The 20,509-nt window shown below is 35.0% G+C and overlaps 2 protein-coding genes across 3 annotated transcripts in view; both read right to left on the reverse strand.

The window, feature by feature from the left end:
• Nucleotides 1-20,509, reverse strand: part of LOC127522230 (protein NLRC5-like) — a 159,905-nt gene that overhangs the window by 75,622 nt on the left and 63,774 nt on the right. The window lies entirely within an intron of this gene.
• LOC127522243 (NLR family CARD domain-containing protein 3-like) lies at nucleotides 726-19,798 on the reverse strand. Of its 2 annotated transcripts, XM_051911999.1 has the most exons (11): nucleotides 19,550-19,798; nucleotides 14,079-14,175; nucleotides 13,417-13,521; nucleotides 12,775-12,879; nucleotides 12,086-12,190; nucleotides 11,797-11,881; nucleotides 11,314-11,509; nucleotides 9,378-11,208; nucleotides 5,595-5,765; nucleotides 4,747-4,920; nucleotides 726-3,337 (listed from the first exon to the last, which is right to left on the reverse strand). In XM_051911999.1, exons 2-11 carry the CDS (start codon nucleotides 14,099-14,101, stop codon nucleotides 3,148-3,150), a joined length of 2,985 nt encoding a protein of 994 aa, XP_051767959.1. In that variant the 5' UTR covers nucleotides 14,102-14,175; nucleotides 19,550-19,798; the 3' UTR covers nucleotides 726-3,147. The 2 variants fall into 2 exon arrangements, with proteins under 2 accessions (XP_051767959.1, XP_051767968.1); XM_051912008.1 differs by lacking the exon at nucleotides 726-3,337 and having other exon boundaries at nucleotides 4,743-4,920.

The raw sequence follows: 20,509 nt of genomic DNA on the forward strand, positions 1-20,509 counted from the left end.
CAGAAACTATTGCCTCTGTCTTTTCCAGCACATTAGACTCAGTTGCTCCTTTGCGTTTAAAAAAGATTAAGGAAATTAATCCAATGCCATGGTACAATGAGCACACTCGGGCCCTAAAGCTAGCAGCCAGAAAAATGGAGCGCAGCTGGAAGAAATCAAAACTAGAAGTATTTCGTATTTCGTGGAGAGAGAGAATGATTGAGTACAGAAAGGCCTTAAAATCTGCTAGATCTGCCTATTTTTCAAAACTCTTAGAAGAAAATAAGCACAACCCTAGGTATTTATTTGATACAGTGGCTAAATTAACAAGAAATAAAGCTTCAACTTCTGATGTTTCCAAAGAGCACAGCAGTAATGACTTTATGAACTTCTTTACTTGCAAGATTGATAATATTAGAGAAAAAATAACCATGCAACCGTCTACTACAGTATCGTGTCAGATAGTGCATTGTAGTGTCCCTGAGGAAAAATTCAATTCATTTACTGCTTTAGGAGAGGAAGAATTGTCTAAACTTGTTAAATCATCAAAATCAACAACATGTATGTTAGACCCTATACCGACTAAGCTATTGAAAGAAATGCTTCCAGAGGTCATAGATCCTCTTCTCAATATTGTCAATTCATCCTTATCATTAGGATACATACCAAAAACTTTTAAGCTGGCTATTATTAAACCTCTTATTAAAAAAAACACAACTTGATCCTAGAGAATTAGTCAATTACAGGCCGATCTCAAATCTCACTTTTCTGTCAAAAATACTAGAAAAGGCAGTATCATCACAACTATGTTCCTTTTTAGAAAGAAATGGTATCTGTGAGGATTTCCAGTCAGGATTTAGACCGTACCATAGTACTGAGACTGCTCTCATTAGAGTTACAGATGATTTGCTTTTATCATCAGATCGTGGTTGTATCTCTCTATTAGTGTTACTGGATCTTAGTGCAGCATTTGACACTATTGATCACAATATTCTTTTAAATAGACTCGAAAATTATGTTGGCATTAGTGGAATTGCATTGTCATGGTTCAAATCATACTTATCTGACCGTTATCAGTTTGTAGTAGTAAACGAAGACATGTCATATCGATCACAAGTTCAATATGGAGTACCACAAGGCTCAGTACTAGGACCGTTGCTGTTCACTCTGTACATGCTACCCTTGGGAGATATCATTAGGAAGCATGGCGTTAGTTTTCACTGTTACGCTGATGATACTCAGCTCTATATTTCTTCGCGCCCTGACGAAACTTACCAATTCACAAAATTAACGGAATGCATAGCTGATATAAAAAAATTGGATGACCAGTAATTTCCTACTACTAAATTCAGAAAAAACAGAGATTCTAATTTTTGGACCAAAAACTTCTTCACGTAATAACCTAGAATATTGTCTAACACTTGATGGCTGCTCTGTTAAGTCTTCGTCGTCAGTTAGGAACCTGGGTGTGCTCTTTGATACCAATCTTTCATTTGAAGGCCATGTTACTAGCATCTGTAAAACCGCATTCTTCCATCTTAAAAATATATCTAAACTACGACATATGCTCTCAATGAAAAATGCAGAACAGTTAGTTCATGTGTTCATGACCTCAAGGCTAGATTACTGTAATGCTCTACTGGGTGGTTGTTCTGCTCGCCTGATAAATAAACTACAGCTCGTACAAAATGCAGCAGCTAGAGTTCTTACTAGAACCAGGAAGTATGACCATATTAGCCCAGTTCTGTCAACACTGCATTGGCTTCCTGTTAAACATCGTATAGATTTTAAAATCTTGCTAATTACTTACAAAGCACTAAATGGTTTAGCTCCCCAGTACCTGAGCGAGCTCCTAATTCATTATAGTCCTTCACGTCTATTGCGATCTCAGAATTCAGGCCAGCTGATAATACCTAGAATATCAAAATCAACTGCAGATGGTAGATCCTTCTCCTATTTGGCACCTAAACTCTGGAACAATCTTCCTAGCATTGTTCGGGAAGCAGACACACTCTGTCAGTTTAAATCTAGACTAAAAACGCATCTCTTTAACTTGGCATACACATACACACATTACCAATTTATATTTTCAAATCCGTTAAAGGATTATTAGGCTGCATAAATTAGGACAGCCGGAACTGGGAACACTTCCTATAACACCTGATGTACTCGTTACATCAGAAGAAGAATGGCATCTACGCTAATATTAGTCTTTCTGTTTATCCCGAGGTTCACCGTAGTCAACCGGATCCGGGCCGTATCCAGGTGAGACCAAGGACCTGCACCTTGACACGACCACAACGCAGCCCTGACGTATCAGCAGAGATTGAGTCAACTAGATCATCCACTGTGAGGGCCTCATCGACACGACAGCCACGACACAGTTCCTCAACAACCGTCCATACCGGCGTGATCCTCAATACGATCCTCAATTGGATGGAACTGAAATAAATACTTTTAATGTTGCGATCCTATTGGACTTATGATAGCAACCTGAATTGTAACAAAGCACTGTTGGCCAGAGGAGAACTGGCACCCCGACTAAGCCTGGTTTCTCCCAAGGTTTTTTTTCTCCATTTTAACACCAATTTGCCACTTGTCTGCCACCTAATGTCACCTGATGGAGTTTGGGTTCCTTGCCGCTGTCGCCTCTGGCTTGCTTAGTTGGGGACACTTGACATTTGACTTGACATTTGATATTCAACAGTGCTTTGATCTGCCTGCATTGACACTATTCTTTAAGAGCTGCTGTGCAGCCAAACAATGTACCAGTTATCAATGTAAAGCTGCTTTGACACAATCTACATTGTAAAAAGCGCTATATAAATAAAGGTGACTTGACTTGACAATACCACCGCCATCCGCTTGACCAACTTGATGAAAATGCACCTAATTCACATTTTATTTTTGTTTTTTTAATTATTTGAAGAGTTTTCTAAGCTCTGGAAGAAAACCATTGTTCTCCCTCTACAGTTACTGAAATAATTATTGACCCATGCTAAAACTGTCTTACTTAGTCAAATATTTAAAGCTTGATGCCATGATTTAATTGTGTGTTTTCAATTTCCTGTTTAATTGTATTTCTTTACATTGTTGTGGCTCTGTGTGACCCTGAGAAACATAACTGAACAAATAACTGAGGAAAAATTATCATCAACTACAGCAACATTACCATTGAAAGTAATGTAATATTTTAAATAAATGGCAGTTTTTATCCTGCAGTAGAGCAGTGATCGGATTCACTTGTGTGTCTCCTAGTGCATGATAACTCAGATTCAGCTCTCTCAGGAGTAACCGGTTTTTACCCACAACTCTCTTTACATACTGACAGGCTTCATCTGCAGCAGCACTCAAAAACCTCCAGAAGAGTCAGTTCAGTTCTCAGCTAAATGTCTGTTGCATTACAAAAATGATTGATAAGATAATAAACGTATTTATTGTTCTATAGACAAGCTCTAGTTAGTTATTTAGATGTAACAATTTTCTTTGAACATTTAAATATACAAATAAACATACAAATACTTGAAAACAAAGTCTAATAGTCAGAGATTTTTAAAAAAGAGAGATACTCAGTTCTAAAGCAAACTCATAAGAACAGAAATGTCCCACAGAGCAGAAGGTCAAAAGTTCATTAGATCATGATTTTCAGTATGAATACAGAGTGTGAAATTAAGGCCTCAAGATCTTTCTGGCTTTTAGGCTTGAGACTCATAAGCCTCGTTCAAACTGTCAGTCCAATCCGATTTTTGTGCATATCTGATTGAAATCCGATCAGATTCAGCAAATCTGAATGGCCAAAAATCACATGAAATGCGATTTTTACAAATCCATTTCGAACGACATTCATATGTGGTTTAAAAAACCTTTTCAAATCGCATTTCTGGAAATCTGTTTCAGTCTGACCGCTCTGATCAGAATTTGTGTGGTTTATGTGACTTTCTCACGCCACGTAAAATGTAAACGTCAGACATTGTTATAGGAAATATACTGAAAGTCGCAGCAGAAACAAGGTTGTGTTGTTGCAAAGTGTTGGATGAGCAGAATAACAATATAACGGAGACATGTTTTGAAACTGACAGAGATGACAGCGCAGAATAAAGCCGCACATACCCGCCTCCAACGTTTCTGCCGCTGCCTCAGAAGACGCAGTAGTCCAGTGCGTGGCGGCTACACAATGTCATGTTGTAAATAAGACAACATCTGTATTACAAATCCCTCCATCCTGCGGTTGTTGTTGTTTTTGGCATATGCCTACCAAAGCAAAATCATTGCCATAGAAACCAATGTAGATATTTCAGAAAACGACAGAGCGGCATGGACACACAAATCAGATCTGAACAGTTGCGATATACAATGTGGACGTCAATAATTTTAGATCAGATTCCAATCAGATACACAAATAATCGGATTTGGACTGACAGTCTGAACGTAGCCATAGACCTGCTGTGGAGAGATACAGTGAATCTGGACTTGATGGAAAACAATTCTGTTCAGTAAACCATTTGACTGAAAGATTTTCTAGAATTTTTAATGAGAAGTGTGCACAAAAACAAAATTGTGCATGTTAATTGTCAAGGTATACCATACTCCAGAATAGCACATATACTGACCCATAATGTCTATTTGACCTGTAGCTGCTGAATCTGATCTTGATCATTTTGATACAACAAACTGTCCAACTTATTGTATGACTAAAATTATATATTTGTTATGAATATTTAGCCTGCATATTTTGTTAATTATGTTCATTATTTCATCCCGTCTCACCTCAGTGTCTTCAGTTGACAGTTTGGATCCTGTAGTAAATCACTGAGCTCCTTCACTCCTGATTGTCCAGGATCATTTCCTGTGAGATCCAGCTCTATCAGGTGTGAAGGGTTTGATCTCAGAGCTGAAGCCAGAGCTTTATAACCTTCTTCTGTTACACTGCAGTTAGAGAGTCTAGAACAGGAATGAAAACATTCAGCTGATTAATCAGTTAAACCTGAACAACACAAATCCTCAGAGAGAATTTTATTTTGTTCTTTGTATGAATGTATTGAAAGTTGCAGAAACTTACAACTGAATATGGAGATTACTCTTAATGAAGAAACACAACAACGATAAAATAGTACAATGATAAACTCGCTTATATTAAACATCAAACCTTTATCAACAAAACAAATAGGACTGATGACATAGTATACTCGCATTGTTACAAATAAATAAAAGGTATTTGTATTTTCCCCTTAATTTAAAATGAATGCCTAGTTTGTGGATCATTATTATTAATGAAAACACATCAAAAATAAAATAGTACAATGACAAATTCGCTTTTTAAACATTGGACATTTGTTACCAAAATGAATAAGACGGATGATATGGTATACCCACATTGTAACAAATAAATAAAAAATCTTTGGATTTTAAAACGAATGCTTAGTTCGTAATTCATTATCTTTTTTTTTTTTTTTTTTTATGAAAAACACAACAATAAAACAAAGACAAACTCACTTATATTAAACAAAGAAATGCAACGTTTATTAACAAAAGTTCTCTTGCGCTTTTGCCTCTGGCAACATCCTGTCAGTCATCACACCTCACTCTTGTCATGTGACTCCTGTGGCTCAACTTACCTCAGTATCTCCAATTTACAGTTTAAATTCTTCAGTCCAGTGCAGAGAAGCTTCACTCCTGAATCATGCAGATTATTATTGTTCATGTTCAGCTCTTTCAGATTGGTATCTGATCCAAGAACTGCAGCCAGAGCTGAACAGCTTTTGTCTGTTAAGTTACAGTCATTTAACCTACAAGAGAAATAAATCACATCACAGAATTAGATGTAACACATGCAATACATTTTCTACATACAAATATTAACACTCTGGAGTCGGGAAACGCGTCGGCGCGTTTTGCAGGATTTTTTTTCACATTGCAGCAAAACAGACTTAAAATACTCCGTCATTTTTTGTCATAGAGACATAAGTAATATATCAATTGAAACTATAGAATGTGTTCTTTTATTTGTGTACACTCAGAGTAAAAACAAAATGTTGTGCTTTTTTGTAAAATAAAGAAAACTAACATGATGTGTGATCTGTCGTCTCCCTCTGAACGAAGTCCAATCTGACAGTTCTCAGAAAATGAACTGTAACTTAGTGAATACTAATGACACAAAAATGAGACTTATGTCTAAAGAAACGTTGAAATGTCAGGTTTTAAATCATGTAAGTCAAATCAAAAACAAAAATTCTCTGTTTATGTAATCTGTATGAAAAGAGAGACATGTCAGACGTCCGTGAGTCAGCTCATTATCCACTAATTCGGAAAATTGACATAAACATATGAGAATCCATCAATATTTCTCCAAATGTGCATGCTTTTAAGCTAAAGGCTTATATGAAATGCCATAGAGGTAACATGAATGTTCAGACGCTTTGCATCACAGAAATACATTATATTTTGAAGTATATTAATAAAATAGAAAACCATTATTTTAAATTGTAATATTATTCTGTATTATTTCTGAGTATTGCTGTATTTTCTGTATGTTTGATATACAGAATGATGAGCTTGAGACTTCTTTTAAAAACATAATAATAGTAATGCATCCAATCGTTTGACTGGTACTGTAATTTAAACTATAATTGGCCTATACAAAATTTTCTTCACATGATGTGCAATAACACACGCATGCATGAAATCACGAAAATCATGTTTTCTGTCAAGAGTGGACATTATATTAACGTTAAATCTGTTATCAGCATGATCACAGAGGGTTTTTTCACAGAGCCTACCTGACTGAAAGGGCTCATTATGCGGGTCATTATGCGGGTCAAAAAACAAAAAACTTAATTCAGTGAAATAAGGCCAAAAAACAAATATTAAATATGTGTTCACAAGACTTCTGGGTATTGGAGGTTGTAGACTAGAATTTTTGCTTCAAAATGATGTAAAAATTATCCTGCCTACTCGTTCATATAAAACAAGGTCATTATGCAGGTCTTTGTCTTCTCAGGTGTGAATCACAGCATTATTCATGAAGATTCACACCTCCATGCATACAGTGTTTCTTGACAAAAAGTGTCTTACAAAATTTAAATCTCTATATTGTTTTATATGAACGAGTAGGCAGGATAATTTTTACATCATTTTGAAGCAAAAATTCTAGTCTACAACCTCCAATACCCAGAAGTCTTGTGAACACATATTTAATATTTGTTTTTTGGCCTTATTTCACTGAATTAAGTTTTTTGTTTTTTCAATAACAACGCATAAAAGTTATTCTCTCAAAAATACAAACATGTACATACATGTTGCTCACATATTATGGTAGCCTAGTTCGTGCTGAATACAGTGTAATGACCCCTTTTCCATTAATATGTTTATGAACAACTGAAAAAAAGCACAAATGTCAGGGCATGTCAAAACTTCTCCAGGGCCCCAAATCAGCCTCAGACACCAGAGGGTTAAATATATTTTCCATTATTATTTTTACATAAACAGCATATATACAGTAAAGAGGCTGAGCTAAAATATGAATACCCTTGAAAAACTAGTATTTCCTGTACAAATTTCCTAGGTAAAATGAAGCATGTGAAAAATATGAAGAATGAAAAAAAATTGTGTTAAAATATCTAGCTTTTTACAGCTGAGTCCACTTAAAGGATTAGTTCACTTTCAAATGAAAATTACCCCAAGCTTTACTCACCCCCAAGCCATCCTAGGTGTATATGACTTTGTTCTTTCTGACAAACATAATCGAAGAAATATTAATAAATATCGTGACGCATCCAAGCTTTATAATGGCAGTGAACAGGGGTCACGAGTATGAGCTGAAGAAAGTGTCTCCATCACATCCATCCATCATAAACGTACTCCACACGGCTCCGGTGAAGCGATGCGTTTGTGTAAGAAAAATATCCATATTTAAACAAGTTATGATGTAAAATATCTAGCTTCCACCAGACCGCCTTCTGTATTCAAGTTACGAAGAAAGTGTAAACTTGCGTCGTGTCAATTACACTTTTTCCGTAAATTGAATAGGGAAGGCGTAGGACATAGCGCAAGCTCTGTGAACTGCAAGAGTTTTACACTTTCTTCTTACGTTGAATACGGAAGGTGGTCTGGCGGAAGCTCGATATTTGACTTCATAACTTGTTTAAATATGGATATTTTTTTACACAAATGCAGATTCTCATAATTAAAATGAGTCCAACATCAGCGTAATCCAATAAGCCAATCACGTGATATTGCTCACGCATTTACGACACATAAAACCCCACAAGCGCACAGATGCTAACTAAAACTAAAATGTAGCTATCACGTGGCATTTTTGTTTATAACTTCATGAAACATGCATAGATTGTAGAAAATGGCACAACATTACTTACAGTGGATGCTCCGATTGAAAGGAGTCCAAGATCAACATAATCCCATGTGTCAGTCACGAGTTACTCCACGTGAAAGAACGATTTTAAAAATGCCCATCAGGCTTGAGGGTGAGTAAAGCTTGGGCTAATTTTCATTTGAAAGTGAACTAATCCATTAAAGCAGACCTATAACACCCCTTTTACAAAATGTAATATAAGTCTCTGGTGTCCCCAGAATGTGTCTGTGAAGTTTCAGCTCAAAATACCCCACAGATCATTTATTATAGCTTGTCAAATTTGCCCCTACTTGGGTGTGAGCAAAAACACGCCGTTTTTTGTGTGTCCCTTTAAATGCAAATGAGCTGCTGCTTGCGGCCCGCTTTCAAAAAGAAGGTGAAGCTTTAACAGCTCACGCTTCGGTTGCTCAACAACAGCCGGAAAATCTTTTCCAGTTCATTTCTCCTCTCGAGTCTGTAGAAATCAGACGTCTGTGAGTGAAAACATGAACACTGGAGAGCTGCTTTATAATGGAAAACGAAGTTGTACTTCTGATAAAATGAGAGACTGACAATTTTACGTGTTTAATACGGTAAAGCAGCTTGATTTAAAGAAATCTATTTTATAAAGTCTTATAATATAAACGCAACCTGACTTTAATGGAATGCCGAATTGCAGAGCTTGTGCAAACAAACATATCCACATTGCCATGATCAAATGCTTTTCTTATGCTTTATTAAAAAAGCCTTGCTAGTTTCTCAATTTTGTGGTGTTTATTTTGTTACTGAGAGGAAAGCATGCAACATTTTTACATATTCATTAAACCATCGCTCTCAGCAGTGTGGGTGGCGTCAGATGTTCGATTACAGTATATCGCTGCTCACATATTTCAAACTTCGTTTTACCCTTAAACAGAGAATGAAAAAGAACTTCGCTTGAAGTATATCGGGGCCTTTCAGTTCATGTTCATGATGGGGAATCACTACAGAATAATGTAGATAAATGCATTTTTCAAATGAGAGTAAAACATGACAAAACATATTGACTTACAGAGCTCTTCTGGAGGTTTTGATGACTGCCGATAATCTAATGAGACACTCGTCTGATTTCTTGAATTTCTGAAGCTCAAACTCCTCCAGCTCTTCCTCTGATGTCAACAACACAAAGACCAAAGCAGACCACTGGGCAGGTGAAAGGTCACCAGATGAGAGACTTCCTTTGCTAAGGTGGGTCTGAATCTCCTTCACCAGAGTTTGGTCATTCAGTTCATTCAGACAGTAGAACAGATTGATGGATCTCTCTGCAGACAGATTACCTTCTAATTTCTGCTTGATGTACTGAACTATTTCCTTGTTACTCTGGTCATTGCCGTCTTTCTGTGTCAACAGACCCCGTAAAAGTCGTTGATTGGACTGGAGTGACAGACCAAGGAGGAAGCGAAGGAAAAGGTCCAGGTGTCCATTGTCACTCTTGAGCGCCTTGTCCACTGCAGTCTTCAGAAAATCAATCATGGATTTATTTTTGTTTTCCTGTTCTGTAGACTCATGAACAAACACACTTTTCTTGTTGATGTCTAGAAACAGATGTGCATAAAGGGCTGCAATAAACTCTTGAATGCTCAAGTGAACAAAGCAGTACATGGTACCAAGAATGATCCCTGTTTCCTCCTTAAAGATCTGGGTACACATGCCTGAGTACACTGATGCCTTATAGACATCAATACCACAGGCTTCCAGGTCTGTGTCATAGAAGATCACGTTGTTTCTTTCCAGCTGATGAAATGCCAATTTCCCCAGTGAAAGGATGGTGTCTTTATCCCAGGAAACATCTGCTTTGTATTCTCCATCATATTTTCGGCGGCTCTGCTGGATCTGAAAGCGGAGAAAGTGTGTGTACATTTGTGTCAGAGTCTTGGGAGTGTCTTCAGTGTTTGATTCCTGTAGTGTTTTAGAGATCTCATCAGCCTGATTGTTTTTCACATCATTATTTCTTTTCTCCTCCAGAATGTTCTGGAGAACAGTGGCTGAAATCCAGCAGAAGACTGGGATGTGGCACATGATAAAGAGACTCTTTGATTTTTTAACATGATCAATGATTGTGTTGGCCTGATTCTGATCCGTGAATCTTTTTTTGAAGTACTCTTCCTTTTGTGCGTCACTGAATCCTCGTATCTCTGTCAGCCGGTCGATACAGTCAGGAGGAATCTTACTGGCAGCTGCTGGTCTGGTTGTGAACCAGATAAGAGCAGAAGGAAGCAGATTTCCCTTCATGAGGTTCGTTAGGAGAACATCCAGAGAGGCTGGTGATGATACATCACACCACGTCTCATTATAATCAAACTTCAGAGGAAGGCGACATTCATCCAATCCATCAAAGATGAACAGGATTTTGAATCGATTCCTTCTTGTAAGGTTCAGTCCTTTTGTCTCTGGGAAAAAATGAGTTAGAAGGTCCATCAAACTTAGTTTTTCTTTCTCCTTTAAGTTCATCTCTCTGAATGGAAGAGGAAATATGAAACTAATATCTTGATTTTCTTTTCCTTCAGCCCAGTCCAGAACAAACTTTTGCACAGAGACTGATTTTCCAATGCCAGCGACTCCTTTTGTCAGTACAGTTCGGATCTCCTCGTCTTGTTCAGGAGCTTCAAACAAATTTGTGCATTTAACCTGAATCTCTTGAGACTCATGACGCCTGGAAGCAACTTCAATCTGTCTGACCTCATGTTCAGTATTGACCTGTTCACTGCCACCCTGAGTGATATAGAGATCTGTGTAGATGTTATTCAGAAGTGTGGAGTCACCATGCTTCGCCATTCCTTCAAACACACATTGATACTTCTTCTTTAGGTCACATTTTAGCTGATGAATGAAGATCAGCTCAACTAAACACAAGGACAAAAAGTACATGGTTTTAGTCTTAATTTATAGCTTTATAGACAGTCTACATTAATAAGTGACAATCTGACAGATGGTCATGAGTCTCTTACCTTCTAGATCATCAGCAGCTTCATCTTGCTTCATCTCTCTCAGGTAATGTAGTGTGAGATCAAGAGCTGCTGCTTTGATACTGCATCTACTCTCATTAAAGTCCTTCACTAAGTTTTCTCTGTTCTCATTTTGTAATATTTTATTAAACTTTTCCAGCTCTTTCTTCATAAATGTGATTATTTTGCTCTCAAGATCCTACAAACAAAAGTAAGAAAAAAGACAGAATAACACAATTTAAACCAAATTGTACATCTGCATTTGGTCAACACTATTTATTCAATAATTATAATATCTGTTTAAAAAAAAAAAAATCCTAACATGCCTAACATGCTAACCAGCTGTTACTTTTCACAAATAGAAAAAAGTGTGCTTAAAAAGAAAATTAAGTGATCAAGGGTAATTAAATTAAATTTCTTTGTTCAATAACAAATAATGTTTGTTCAGTATAAATATTAAACATTTATGAAAATGTGTTTTCCTACCTGGAAGATCCACAGGAGATTGTCTTTGAAATTCTTGTGGTTCCTGTGAGTCTGAACGTCTGAGTCTAATGTCTCATATTGAAGCCTGTAATCAAATAAATAAAATTAAATACTGATTTTCTAGGCAAAATATTACAGAAAGTTAGAAAAAAAAACCATTAGCCATGAAAAATTGATAACTTGAAAACATGACAAGTATTTGATCTAAAAATGTTTCATGATTGATATTCACTGATACAACTTTTTTAACACAGTCAACGTGTGACCAAAAATTAGAAACACAAAATACCTTTTATTAGATGATGGTTTTTCCCCACTGAAGAATGGTCCATCATCTTTTGACCGGTCACTCTTCAGAGACACAGAACTGGACACATGTGATCCTGATCTTACACTAATGACACAAAGTAATTGAAAAAACACTATGTAATTGTGTTACTGGAATGAGTTCCATAAGGTTCCCAGGAATTGAGTTTTATTGTGACTTATGAATTCTTATGAAGACTTCAGATGAGCAACACCTGTGAAGAGATGGCGCAACCCTTACAAGAACTTCAGATGAAGCAAACTCTGGATCAACATGCACATTCCAAAAATTTCTATATATCCTAATTATTGTCAACATGTATTCATTACTTCCATGAGCTCATTGTTTCTACCTTAAATTAATTTGCTAACAGTGACTGTAAATTAAATAGCCTACATTATTACATTGTTAGCTAACTGCGTGATTATATATGTACATTTCTGAAATTACATAATTTGGACACAGTCAACTCTGAAAACAGATCACTCTAAATTGTAATGCTGACATGCACTCCCTATGAAGCTGCTTTGAAACAATATGTATCGTGAAAAGCGCTATACAAATAAATGTGAACTGAATTGAATTGAATTATTGTTTTATTCAGTCAAGTTCAATCACATACACCACTGTGGACAAATAATGCAACACTATAAAGTAAACACACAAAATACCTTTTATTAGATGATGGTTTTTCCCCACTGAAGAATGGTCCATCATCTTTTGACTGGTCACTCTTCAGAGACACAGAGCTGGACACATGTGTGCCTGATCTTACACTAATGACACAAAGTAATTGAAAAAACACTATGTAATTGTGTTACTGGAATGAGTTCCATAAGGTTCCCAGGAATTGAGTTTTATTGTGACTTATGAAGACTTAAGATGACCAAAACCTGTGAAGAGATGGCGCAACCCTTGCAAGGACTTCAGATGAAGCAAACTCTGGATCAACATGCACATTCCAAAAATTTCTATATATCCTAATTATTGTTAACATGTATTCATTACTTCCATGAGCTCATTGTTTCTACCCTAAATTAATTTGCTAACAGTGACTGTAAATTAAATAGCCTACATTATTACATTGTTAGCTAACTGCGTGATTATATATGTACATTAACAGATCACTCTAAATTGTAATGCTGACATGCACTCCCTGTGAAGCTGCTTTGAAACGATATGTATCGTGAAAAGCGCTATACAAATAAATGTGAATTGAATTTAATTGAATTATTGTTTTATTCAGTCAAGTTCAATCACATACACCAATGTGGATAAATAATGCAACACTATAATGTAAACACACAAAATACCTTTTGTTAGATGATGGTGTTTTCTCACTGAAGTTTGGTCCTATACCTTTTGACCGGTCACTCTTCAGAGACACAGAGCTGGACACATGTGATCCTGATCTTACTCTAATGACACAAAGAACAGAGAGAAAAACACTTTAGTAAAGGAGGTTCAACTGTGTCTGAAACACATCCGTGTCTTTATCTAATCCTCCACAGAAATGCACACACTCACACAATTTACAGTTATTGATGATTTCTTTAATGTACATGAGTGAGATTAAACATGTTAAAAATATTTGAACATTTTAAGAGAACGTCAAGTTTTTTTTTAATGAACAGAAATGGAGAGCAGAAATGTGTGTGTGACACAGTTTTGTTAGCATACTTCGATTAAATTGAGTGTATAGTTGTTTCCTAATGTCTGTCAATAATTTTATGATCTAAAAACCAAAGTCATGTATTTGGATTAATTCAGTGTGGTCGTGTCTAAAAGGAAATTAACAAATTATTAACTGTGATATTGTCTATAGAGTGGCAAACAGGTTTTATAAACAATGTCAGAGTTAATTTAAGAAGTTCAAAATTGAAGAAATATAAAACAATGCTTGAAGTTTTGTTATTCACAGGAAAAAAACTCCAGTAGAGTTTAAAATGATTGTGTGAAACAGACGCAGTCTTACCTGTGTTTCTCTGAGAGACTCATCTTAGAGAGAGAGTCCTTTCCTCGCTCCTCTGATCAGCACTGGTTTGAGAAAACAATCAATCGTTCAGCAGGACCTGGAAATGACAAGATTTTACAGAGATGAAGAACATGGCAGTTACTGAAGAAAATAATGAAGAATGATGAGTTAGAAACAACAGCAAAAACAATGAATAAAATAAAGTGAGTTACTAATATATTGTACAATATGTGTAAAATAACTGAATGGTCTTAATAATTTCAGATTGTTTAATGAGTTTAACTGATTAATGACTCTAAATATGAATTTATTGGGGAACAGAAATTTACCCAATTTGTTATATTCTCTATTGCAGTTTAATATAATTTTACAATCATATTTACCCAATCTTTATTAATTGTTTGATCGTTTGTCATTTAAACATTACTCCAAGTTCACAATGATGGTTGAATTCATAATTATTTTAGAATCATTTGAAAAAAGTAGAGTAAAAGTAACCTGAATTATAATGGTCATACTGTATAACTACTAATCATAATTATTATACATGAACTGAAATATTCGATTTAATAATAATAAAAAATAATAATAAAAAAAACAGGCTTCATCTATATGTCTACTATAAATGTCTGGTTCAAAAATACTTTCTATTCGATTTCGCATCACAAAATCAACAGCCTAAACCGGAAGAGAAAACCTTCATTTTTTTTTTTTTTTTTTAAATGCTTTATTAAGTAACAAAAAATAAACAATTAAATAAGAATAACAATAATACAAAATAATAATAATAATAATAACAGCAGCAAGAAAATCTGTGAATACAGATAATAAACAAATTGAGAACAAAACAAATTTTCTTTTCTAAAGGCTTATCATAAAAAAATAAAATATTTTTGTCCTCCAGATTAATGTCAGTTCCAGAGATCTCCTTAAAAAAGACCTCAAAATCACACCAGAACAATTTAGTGCAAATACACTCAAAAAAAGATGATAAATAGTCCCGGAAGCGTGAATTCCAAAAGCTTTTAGCTGGGGGTATCCTAAGTGAATGACAAATCTGTCTAAGGAAATTATTGTTGCATTTTTTTTTTTTTTATCAACAATACTTATACCATCTAACCTTAAATTAAAATCAATAGTTACATCCAAATCAACAGCATTAGCACCTTGCAACAACTGAAGGAGACCAGAAGGTATAGCATCAAAAACAACTGCATAATCCTTTGCAGATATAGGAAGTTTGAATTTATCTAGAAATTCTCCATATGAAAGTAAGTGACCATCATGGCGAAACAGCTGTGTCACCAATAAAATGTTGTTTCTAAACCAATATTCAAAAAAACGTGTTTTATTCTTATGTTTAATATCTTTATTATTCCATATCAAACATCTGTGGGGAGAGAAATTGTGTTTATACGCCAGTAACCAGGATAACAGAGCTTGCCTATGAAAGTTAGACAGCTTAATGGGGATTTTATTAATATCAAAGTTACAATTGAGGAGAAATTCAATACCGCCAATTTTGTTAAAAACTAAATTTGGGATATAATACCACAATTTGTTATTAGATTTAATACAATTCTGAATCCATTTAATTTTAAAGATATTATTAGAAACTTCAAAGTCAATAGCATTTAAACCACCTTGATGAAATAAATTCCTTAATATACCTCTATTTAAGTAATGTGGCCTATTCTTCCAAATAAAATTATACATTTTCTTATTAACCTGTGTAATAATTGACTTTGGAGCATCTAAAACCATTAATGTATAAGTTAGTCTTGACAACTCTTCAGTCTTTGATAGCAATATTCTACCAGTCAAAGATAAATCTCTAATTAACCAAGCATTAAGTTTCTTCTGTACTTTATCAATTAATGGAATATAATTTAAATCAATTCTTTCCTTTTGATTTTTACATATTTTGATCCCCAGATAAGAGACTTGGTTTTTAACTGGTATACCACACAATTCCACCACACCATCAGGTATGTCTTTCAAAGGGAACAATTCACATTTATTAATATTTATAATTAAGCCAGAGACTGACGAAAACATATCTAAACACTTAAGTGATGCATCTATTTCTCTGTCACTTCTCAAAAATATGGTTGTGTCATCTGCTAGCTGTGAACATTTTATTTCTTTGTCAAATAAACAAATACCCTGAAATTAGTTCTTTTTAACATGAAGACACAACACTTGCATAACTAATAAAAATAAGAAAGGAGCTGCAGGGTCTCCTTGTTTTACACCTCTAGAAATATTAAATCTGGGAGTTGTTCCAAAAGGTAACTTAATAGAAGTATTACAGTCGCTATACATTGTATGAATTGCTCTGATAAAATTATTACCAAAGCCAAAAAAGCCAAGAGTATTCATCAAGAATGCATGATCCACAGAGTCAAAGGCTTTATAATAATCAATGAATAATATATAACTTTCATCCTGAACTAAGAAATTATAATCAATTAGGTCCAAAACTAAACGAATATTATTTCCAATATATCTGCCACGCATTAAAACCAGACTGGCAGTCATCAATAATTTTATCCAAACTAAGTTTTAGTCTCTCTGCAAATATAGTCGATAACAATTTTGCATCATTATTAATTAATGATATAGGCCTCCAATTTTCAATACTAAGTGGATCTTTACCCGACTTTGGAATAAGGGTTATTAAACTCTGATTCATTGTAGGCAGCATTTTCTCAGCTTCCAATATTTCCTGAAAAACATGTAAAAAGGAACACAGAGAGATCTTCCTGAAAGGTTTTATAAAATTCGGCGGTTAAACCGTCATTACCCGGTGATTTATTATTCTTCAATTTGGCAATATTTTTATGAATTTCATCCAATGTTATATCCCTATCACAAAATTTTTTTGAGTCTTCATCTATTACTGTAGAATTTATTTTTATATTATCCAAAAAAGTCCTTGCGTCTCCAATATCTTCATCTTTTGTGTATAATTTTTTATAAAAACTTGTTACAAACTGAGAGATCTCATTCACGTCTGCTGAAATTTTAGCATCAATCCTAATTCTTTTTAAAGAGGACAAATCAGTATTTCTCTTTTCGAGATTAAAAAAATATTTTGAGCTCTTTTCACCACCTTCCAACCATTTGCGCCTCGACCTCACAAATGCTCCTTTAGCTTTATTCTCAAATATTTGATCCAATTCTAATTGTAATTTAATTAACATGTCTTTATCTATTTGAGACAAATTATGTTTTTCATATATAAGAGTAATATGTTTAATGATGGAATCCTCCTTAACCCTTCTGGCCTTGGCCATTTCTTTTCCAAACCCGATAGCAAATTTTCTTATGGAATACTTCATAAATTCCCAGTGTTTCCCATACATTTTAGAGGCATTTGCCTTACTATAAGAATCCTTTATAATATCTTTAACAACCTTTTGAAATCGTTCATGTCCAAGGAGAGAATTATTTAACTTCCAATAATTAAACCCAGATCTTTTTCCAGTTAAACTATCAAAACCAAACATAACATGGATCATTTTATGATCAGTAAGAATGGAAGGTATTATATCAAGTTCCTTAACTTTTTGTACTAATTCTTTAGACAGTAGCCAAAAATCAATTCTGGATTTTCTGGAACCATCCTTATTACTCCATGTAAAATCAACTTTACCAGGATTTCTATTTCTCCATTCATCAAGACAATTAAGATGCAAACATAAATCACTAACATAAGAAAAAAAATTTGGTCGTGGAGGCAGGCAGTCCAATAAGGGATCGCTGATGGTGTTCCAGTCTCCACCCAAAACCAAATTAACATTAGGAAATGTTAACAACATTACAGAAATCTCCTCTTCAAAGCTCTGCAACAAAGATTGATTCTCAACTTTGTTATTATAACCATAAATGTTTCCTAAAATAACATTATCTATCTCAACTACCAAAATTATCCATCTTCCAGATGAGTGTACATTACTTTTCAGTATTTTTCCCTTAAACATTCCTCTTAAAATCGCAACACCTGCAGAGTTGCTGCTTCCACATGACAGCCAAAGATCATCTCCCCATTGATTCCTCCAGAACTTATAGTCAGATCCTAGAGCGTGAGTCTCTTGCAAAAAATAAAAGTCGGCCTTGAATCTCTTAAGATATAAAAAAAATAGCTTTTCTTTTCAAAATGTCACTTATACCCCTCACATTGAACGAATACAAACATAATGACATTGTACAGAAAAAGAAGCAGTGAAGAAAAAACATCAATCGCCATAGAACAACGCAACTAAACTAAAAGGGTCAATCGATAGTCCCGAGTGTATATTTAAAGAAATCTATCAAAGAATTGTGAGACGTAATAAATGTAGTTTACCTTAGAGTCCAGCGCTCCCATAAGCAAATCGACATACAGGAGCTTAAATATGAATATCTCAAAAAGATATAGCGCTTAACAAACACGTAAAGCGTAGTAAGCAGCTATTGCTCACTACACTCGAACTTCTTTTCCATCGATTTTTGCTTTAGCTCCCACATAAAAGGCTCTTTTTCCTTCCTTGCGTGCTGCGTCGGTTTGGGGCCATAGTTACGAGCCTCCTTATCTTTTGTTGTCAGGTCTTCCCCAAACCGCAGCTTCCTAACTTGTAAATATTCTGATCCTCTAGCGTTCTTCCAGATGAGATCTCTTGTTGACCTGGCTACGAACCTGCTAATAACTGGTCGAATCTTCTCCGCGCTCTTTCTGTCAACCCTATGGCTAACATCAATGTGTTGTTGACAGGTCTCCTCGTTTTCTGGGATGACAGATCGGCAGATTTCAACCACCCGGGTTTTAACATCCTCACCTTCCTGTTCAGCCAGTCCATACAGCCTCAAATTCCACCGTCTTTGATACCTTTCCGTTTCAATGTATGTATTGCTTTTTGAACACTTTTTTTTTTTTGGACATTTTCTACCATATGATGGCTGAAGAAGCAGCAGCACGTGCCCAGCGCGTGACACTGTTTTCATGGTAACCAGGTCAACATTGTAAACAGAATTCTACAAAACTGAAGTGAAAACACCAAATGATCATGCAATGGGATAAAATATCTTCTCTTCCCTGCAAACGATACCATGAAGAATGTGATTATTTAACCAAGTCTAAAACAAAAATAGTAAGCAGGTATTCATATTCATTTCGGTATCGGCAGACGCAAAACGCTATAGAAGGTGACAACTTTTAAAGTTAAAAAACGATATAAGTTACGTAAACAATAAAAGCTCATTGTGGTTTCTCGGTTTGATAGATTTGAGCAACCATAAACGACGCAAAACATAGGAATTTTGAGCTTGTGATAGGATTCCTACATAGTAAAATAACTCCTTGCCCTCCAGCCGCATTTCGCGTGCAGCAATGACGTCATGTGCAAACAACCTATTCGTTTTCAATAATCGTTTCTCAATAAGTTGATTATTGAGGGTTATTGAAAATACACCCCCACCCCCTCACTTACTTTCTTGAAGTCTTGTCCACTACGAAGAGAATTTATAAGTATTTTATATAAACGTCCTCTTTTTCCTCCTTCTCTTGTTGTCTGTCAGCGCGAGTCGTTCTCAAAATCTCTTGCTGATCGATGAATTGTGGATTAAATATACATAAATGACCGCGAGTGTTAGATTTGGTTATCATTGTAAATGTTTTCTGGAACATCGCATGGATCAAATCCAGAGAGCAACAGGTTTATTTGGTTACTTTCGTTTTCCTCTTCTTCGCGGGTTTTACAGGAGGGTTTCGAACCAGCTGAACGCCACCTACTGTACTGGAGCGAGGATATTCTACCACATATGTCCAAATCCAATGTTTAAGACCACTTAAATTAACATGTCAGCAGTGCATTTGTTATATTCCATGTTTCTGGACTATTAAGATGCTGGATATTGTAAATGACTGACATCCTGAGGTTTGTATTAGTTATGTACATTCAATCCTTTTGTTTTGTATTAGGACCAAACTGCTTATAGACACCAGACAGACAATGATTTATGCAACAGATGCTCTTTACTCATCTCACTTGCACAAAAATAAATGCAGTAATTTATAGAAACACACAGGGGAAATAAACATCACAGGCACAGGCTGTTTTCTTCTGAGATATATCTGAAATCCGCAGTCTTTACCCAAATGAATACTCCTACCAAACAAAAAGGCATATGTAACATACACACGTTTTAACCTTATTATTATTTTTTTGTTTGTTTGTATGTTTACTCTTTATATCTATAAAAAAATATAGAATATCTATGTATAATTTTTAATTTAATGGATTTATAGTATTGAATTCTAAGTTCTAAAATTATTATAAAACATGAAATTCTAATTTCAAAAACAGAGCCTTGTTGTGCTATAAAAGGGATATTTTTCTGAACAGTTTACTGTTAGTTTATAGCAGTAACAGATACCATAATGTCATATA

The sequence above is a fragment of the Ctenopharyngodon idella genome, chromosome 2 (genome assembly GCF_019924925.1).
Source record: "Ctenopharyngodon idella isolate HZGC_01 chromosome 2, HZGC01, whole genome shotgun sequence".
In the NCBI taxonomy this organism is placed as follows: Eukaryota; Metazoa; Chordata; class Actinopteri; order Cypriniformes; family Xenocyprididae; genus Ctenopharyngodon; species Ctenopharyngodon idella.